The sequence below is a fragment of the Gossypium arboreum genome, chromosome 13 (genome assembly GCF_025698485.1).
Source record: "Gossypium arboreum isolate Shixiya-1 chromosome 13, ASM2569848v2, whole genome shotgun sequence".
NCBI lineage: Eukaryota > Viridiplantae > Streptophyta > Magnoliopsida > Malvales > Malvaceae > Gossypium > Gossypium arboreum.
Genome location: NC_069082.1, coordinates 113,908,218 through 113,915,152, shown reverse-complemented (window position 1 = coordinate 113,915,152; position 6,935 = coordinate 113,908,218). Strand labels below are relative to the sequence as shown.

At 30.9% G+C, this 6,935-nt stretch overlaps 1 protein-coding gene across 1 annotated transcript; it reads right to left on the bottom strand.

Moving 5' to 3' along the window:
• Positions 1 to 2,214: 2,214 nt before the first annotated feature.
• On the bottom strand, positions 2,215 to 5,846 carry LOC108461702 (uncharacterized). The gene is made up of 8 exons (XM_017761617.2): positions 5,676 to 5,846; positions 5,143 to 5,180; positions 4,494 to 4,562; positions 4,321 to 4,404; positions 4,185 to 4,219; positions 3,568 to 3,653; positions 2,827 to 2,892; positions 2,215 to 2,514 (listed from the first exon to the last, which is right to left on the bottom strand). The coding sequence occupies exons 1-8, from the start codon at positions 5,740 to 5,742 to the stop codon at positions 2,480 to 2,482; spliced, it is 480 nt and encodes a 159-aa protein (XP_017617106.1). The 5' UTR covers positions 5,743 to 5,846; the 3' UTR covers positions 2,215 to 2,479.
• Positions 5,847 to 6,935: the final 1,089 nt, after the last annotated feature.

Here is a 6,935-nt window from a genome sequence, read left to right as displayed (position 1 = left end):
TTATCTTGAAGATTGGATTGAATTGGATCAAGCAATCAAAACCTTTAGATTATGGAGATTAAATAGAGACAGCATTGAAGACACATCTCCACTAGTCCACTTTACATTAGTCTTTATTTTTTATATTGTATCTTGCTAATTGATTGTAATTGATCTTCTAGTATATTAGCAAGTCTCAAAAACTCTTATATATTTGAGAGTCTTGTACAAGTTTTGCATTGAATATTGGGAGCACTTATCATTGTGAAATGTATTTTTAAGAGTTTATTTGAGAGAGTAAACAAGTTTTGTCCATTGTTTAGGTTCTCTCATCTAGATCTTTAAATAAAAAAGTGAAATTGCTATATTGAAGTATGATAGAACTTGAATCACTTGTTATATTGAGGCAAGCTTCAAAAGACGTAGGAAAACTAAACCATATAAACAATCATCTCTATTATTGTTTTCTCTGTTGTTATCACAATGTTGTCTTTGGTTATCACTGCAACTATCAATTCCATTCAACTGTTTGATTTTTCTTGACAATTATCAATTGTCCTTTTCAACATTTTACTAAGAAAAAAGGGGGAAAAAAATAACGCAAATCTCATCTAGACAATTGATAATCATATAAAAGAAATTATAAATACAATATTAAAGATGACCCAAGCTCTAACGAAAACTTAAACCACTATTCCACTCAAATCTTAAGTTTTATCTTTAATTCCTTTTACGTTATTTATTCTTTATGTTTCTAAACACACCAAATACCATTTTTTTTTTAATCATTTTGTATAACCTAAACTTTACATATGTTGCTAGTGATATTCTTTCATGTTTTATTTGTGTACCAAAATTTACACACCCACCGGGGCGGAAGAAAATAAGAAAGTTATTGTGATGCTTATTGTATGATTCGTTAAAAAAGGTAATTTATAAAATAAAAAGATACAGATATACCTATAAATATATGCTTTCAATTTTATATTTTATATTTTATATTTTTTTTCAATTACGGATTTTATAATACATAAAAAAAAAGGTTAAAAAGGTGCCAAATTAATCTAGCTGACAAGGTATCGTCTTGCTTCAATGTGTAAACAAAGACCATATTCTTTAACTTCCTTTAAAAAAACAAACAATATAGGATTAGTGTGATAGGATGAAAGCTTTTGTCTGATATTGAAGGCTACGTTGTAGCATGACCATCGATTCATCTTCAACTTTCACCATTATTTGTTTGTTTTATTATTATTATGAGATTTATTCATTTTATTTTGTTTATTTGGTTAGGACTTAAGGGATCAATGAACCGAAGTCCGAAGCTTCCTCTTTAAACTTTTTATTCTTTAATTAATAAATTCGAGTGTTGCAATGCAATGAGCTTCCCCCCTCTCTACTTCAACTACAAACACATGAAGCCTTCACAATTACGAAGCTACCATAAATCTTCAAATATATTTTATATTAACATTTTATTCTAATCTATTTCTTTACATATTTTAATTCTAATTATAGTTAATCAAACATAAATTATTTTTTTATTGCATAACCAGCTTAAAGAAAATAAAAAAAATCCAAAATATTATCGACCTTAATTTTGATTCCATCTGTTTGATTTTGAGACTTTATTGAATTCAATTTAATTTTGATTACAATAATAATTGAATGTATTCAATTTAAACTTACGAAAATCGCATCTATTCATAAAATAATACAAAGTTCATTCTCGAAACATTTTTAATGAAAATATTGAAAAAAAGGGCACATTTTTAAAACATTTTAAAAATGAAAAAAAAACAAATTGATCATCTATAATATTCAATTATAAATAAAACAAATATAAGCCGATTACCTACGATAGGAAATTCAATTTCAGTTCAGTTTTTAAACAAATAATTTTCAAAACGAAATCAAACTATTATCAGCAAGAACCCTCACGAGTGAGTCAAGCTTAAGATACTTCCTCGCAAAACCCCGCACCCCCCTTCTCTTCTTTCCTTATGTTACACACACACAAACATGCACGTAAGCTTACCTGTACTCAGAAACTAGAATGTTTAAGCAAGTTTTAACATTCCATTCCATTCTAATTTGTTTGTTTAAATCAATTAATCCAACAAGCTTAAAACTAACTCTATCACAAACCTAGGACAGAGCAAGCTTTGATCCCCGAATCCGAATTTGAGGTAGTATGAACCACCCGTTGCTTATAAATCGAACAGCTAATCCCTATTAAGCCAACCTATGCTCTTGGTATACATGTTTAGGCATTTAAGGTCTAGTAATAACAAAGTATCCTCCATAAGAAACATGAACAACCCCCATGTGATTTGAGAAGATCCAAAAGCAGATCATAAGTACAATTAAGTTATGAAAAATTGATAGTAACTATCAATTTGAAAACCCTTCTTTTAATGGGATAAATAAAAACTTCAGTGTATAAAACAGCGAAAAGAACCAAATGGTTAACCGATCATAATCGTTCCTCAACCTATTTTTATTTGCGAGCTTCAACTTTCTTCTGTTCTTTTGCTGCAAGAACAAATAGAAATCTTATAAGCTCCAACAGAAATTTTAAATATGCAATATAAGGCAAGTCTACTCTGATTTTTCAATCCAACATACTCATTCTCTATATTACTCGGACTCGGGTTCTTTTTAAAAAAATCCATGTATTTCAAAGGTTTTGGAAAGTCATATTCTGGTACTCATGTTCAAATATGCAAGGAACTTTAAGGGGGGGAAAAAGAGCCAAGCAGCATAGCTTATTTTTCATATCAGAAGTGATTAAGGAAACATGAAATAGAGAAGTAAAAGGATTGGATTTATAATATAAAACCATACCAGCCTTCTCCTCTTCTCTCTTCTTAGCAGCCTCTGCCCTTTGTTGCCTAATCATGGCTAAGCGCTCTGCAAAAGTAATTAATTCAAAATCAATAAAACAATCAAATAGAAAATTTACAGCAAATGGGGAAACATAGTAAGGTGTGATTATCAGAGAATACATAAGATTAAACGATACAGCAAAGATGGAGAAAAAGAAAATAAAGAAGTCAGCTATGAGGCAAGTGCACAGCCGTGTGCCCATGAGACATCTAGGCAATACCTTGAGATTATTCTAATAAACTCATGGAATACATACTCTCCTCTGCAATTAAATGGCAGTCTTTCCTAAGCACATGAATGCACCTTTGGAACAATTTAGGTCCATGGACAATGATTTTCTACCAATGTTTACACAAATCACATTATCATTGGCATAACTTATATGGAGGATCATGCACATCACACATTACTGCATCCAATCATGACTCAAAAAGGAGAGGAGTTATTATCATTATTTTCATCTCCCTTCTTCAGCACCGAGTCAATGAACAAAATTTCAACCTCAGCTATACATGTTCAATACATGGATCAAAAACACTCCCACACAGAGGTTAGAAAAAGCCATGTTGAAAATAATAATATTTGCCAGGACTATCAGAAGTCTTGGCAACTTAATAAAACTCAATTTAGTTTTCACTACAAAATGAATTTGATAAAGGAAGATAAGCACTGTGAATCATATGGTTCTCCAATAGTTACCTAAATCTTTTCTTGATTGCTCAGTTTTCCCTTGTTCCTGGAGCTTCATATATCGTTCATGTGCTTTTTGCTTTTCTATCTCCTCTCTACCACCAAAAATAGTAAAATAAGAACACAATCCAAGCTGGTCTAAAGGAAATAACCAGTTCAAATTACATATTTTACAACAAATATTTATCCTCACAGTTGGTAGAGTTACTGAGAAGGATTTAGGCATTTGGCAAATCGACATCATAATTTTGTTAGTAGTAGAAGTTTTTTCTCTTGCCAAGAAAGGACCAAATTCAATGGCCAAAAGCTTATTACCTTTTCACCCTCAAAGTGATCCCAAAATGTCAACTAAACAAAGCACTCCTTTATTGTATTAATTATAGATTGAACAAAAGATGAAACAGTTACCATACTTAATAAAACTAAAAACTGGACCAACAAAGAGAAATGTTAAACTATAAATGAAACATAACAAAATATATACCTCTTGCAAGGTATAACAGATAAGCTAACACTTAAGCAAAATCCTATTTGTTTCGGTAAAATTATTAAGCAATAAAAAATTGCCCAGATGCACATGATAAAGCAGTGATCAGTCAGATTTGATGAACAAGAGAATTACAAACCTTTCACGCCTTGATAGTTCAGTTGTTTTCCCCATCTGGAAGATAAAATTTCAATTACTCAATTCAGTTACAAGTCATACCTCAATTTATGATTGATATAGACTTTATGCAGCAGAGGAGTAGTTATAAAACTTACATCAACATCTTTGGCTTTGACATTCTTTTGTTTAGCCAAATTTGGATTCTCAATCTCAATAAGCCCTTGGGTCCCTTTTCGTTTCTGCCAAATAGGAAGTACAAAAGGTACTTATTGCAAATGGGGAACCAACGTCCATTATGTTAGATAGAAAATGTGCACAAAATAATGACCTCGGGCTCTTCTTCTATTTCCTCTTCAGACTCTTCTCGTTCTTCTTCTTCCTCTACTTCAGCTTCTTCCTAGAATGAAAGATGCCATCTAATTTAACAAGTGAAATTAAGTATAAAAATGCACACAAACACATTCATAAGGAAAAGAAAGAAGCATAGCTTACCATAGCAAAGCACATATTTACAAAATAAATTACTTTTTCCAATTGAACACTCAATACAACTGATTATGAAGCATAGAAAAGAGAGGAAAGAACATTGTCAAAAGTTAACCGCTAACCTATTGCAATCAATTGATATGAATTTCTTTTCTATATGCCAAATTTAAAATCTATAACCAATACAAGTCTCTGAATGTATAAACCAACTCAAAACTTTCTCTTACAATAAATTCTAAAAGACGATGTAAGAATTTAAAACAACTGAAACAACCAACCCATTAAAATTACAGCATTCAAGTTGTCACTCATCCTACATGAGAAAAGAAAAGACCAATATAACAACAAAAGCAAATGATAACAACAAACAAATTACCATAAGAAAATATAAACTATTAACAATTAAAAACTAATTTCACCATACACATTATTCCTCAAATTTTACAACCATGATGAATCCATTGAGTGAAAATCTAGCATAAAAACCTCACCTTCCTAAATGTACGGGGCCGAGCTGAGGTACCAGCACCTGCAACCATTGAAACATAGAAAAAAACAAACAGTGAGACTAATAATAAAAACTTATAAAACCACAAAGAAAAGCACAAAAATCATTTGTTTTAGTATTTTTGCCTCTAAATTTAATTCAAAGCTCCAACTTTTAGCTGAACGGATTGAAAGAGAAATATATATATGAATAAACAAAAATTTCCAATCTACCAATTCGTGCATTTAATACACAATCATATCCATGTTTATTCGAAGCTAAAACTTAGGTTTACAATCATATAGCTCTCTCTTTTCTGTATTTAGCATCTAAATTTAACATAAAAGAAGGGATTAAATCAGGAAAAAAAAAAAAGAAAAAACAATACGCTAGGGCTACTGGTCCAGCAGTTGAAAGATTGGTATAGATCTGATACTAGGAAACCGTATACAAATACGTATGCGTCCATGCAAACGAATTAAATTAAAAAGAAAGATAGATACGTAGAAAATGAAAAGAGAGAGAGAGTGATTATACGGAGCTCTTCTGGAGTAGAGAAGTGGCGGTGGCCAGTGGGCTTGCCCTTGAATTTTCCTCTTCCCATTTTTTTTTTCCCTTTTTTCTGATTACAAACAGAAAAGAAGGAAGAAGAAGCTGAAAGAGTGTCTGGAACTGAAGGATGGGATTTATTGTTTTCTTTTATATAATTACATTTAAATTACTTTATTTTTTAAATAGGGTAAACTACATCCATGGTCATTTTTGTTTGTCTTAGTTTACATTTTAGTCACTTACGTTTAAAATGTTACATTTTAGTCACTTATGCTATTGTGTTGAAATACTAAGCCGTTAATTGTAGTTAACAGTATAATAGTAAGCTGACATGGCACATTAAATTATCATCTTAAATAAAAAAATTTAGGTTAAATTATACAATGAGTCTTTTTTTTTTCGTTTTGAGCAATTTAATTTTTTTTTCTTTTATGAGCTTTTAACTTTTCATTTTTCTTCTTTATTTTTCATTCCATTCTCTTCTGCTTCTTCCTCTGTTTCCCTATTTTCTCCTTTTCTTTTAATGTATCAAGAAGTCGAATTAACAGTGAAGAAAGAAGCAGGAAGTCGAAAGTCATCAAAACCCATAAACTCATACCATCTGTTAACTTTCAAAATCCTCCACCACTACCCATCATCTTCATTTCATTCACTAACACCCTTACCACTATCATGACCTCATTCATGACAAACCCAACAATATCATCCCCTCACCAAATAAACCCATGTTCAAATAAATCAAGAATCCAAGTAAACAATAATTTATAAGCCCCAAAAAAATCACAAAGAGACAAAGATTAGACAATAACCAGTGAAGGGAGAGCGCATATCAAAAAATGGAGTCGATCTAATGGCCGATGACAGATATTCGATCTTAGGTAGTCCAAAAGTTGGAGATTTCTTAAGATGTTTTCGAAAAGAGGTTATGGTAGTAGTGAAGGCGTTAATGGATGAAATGAAGATGATCGGTGGTGGTGGAGGATTTTGATAGTTAGCAAATGGCATGGGTTTATGGGTTTTGGTTATAGGCAATGATGACTTTCTACATTCTGCTTCTTTTTTTCACTTTCAATTCGACTTCCTAATATGTTAAAAGAAATGTAAAAAGTAAGAAAACAGAGGGAAAAGTAGAAGAAAATGAAAAAAAAAAACTAAAGAACATAAAGGAAAAAAAATTAAATTGCTCAAAAGGAAAAAAAAAATGTAGACTAATTGTATAATTTAAACTAAAATTTTTGTTTGAAA

Excerpts from the sequence above, each read along its gene's own strand:
- LOC108461702 (XM_017761617.2), bottom strand. The coding sequence starts at position 5,742 with ATGGGAAGAGGAAAATTCAAGGGCAAGCCCACTGGCCACCGCCACTTC. Across the intron at positions 4,563-5,142 it reads GGCCCCGTACATTTAGGAAG|GAAGAAGCTGAAGTAGAGGA; the intron begins GTGAGGTTTTTA and ends CTTTCATTCTAG. Across the intron at positions 2,515-2,826 it reads GAGAGAAGAGGAGAAGGCTG|CAAAAGAACAGAAGAAAGTT; the intron begins GTATGGTTTTAT and ends TTGTTCTTGCAG.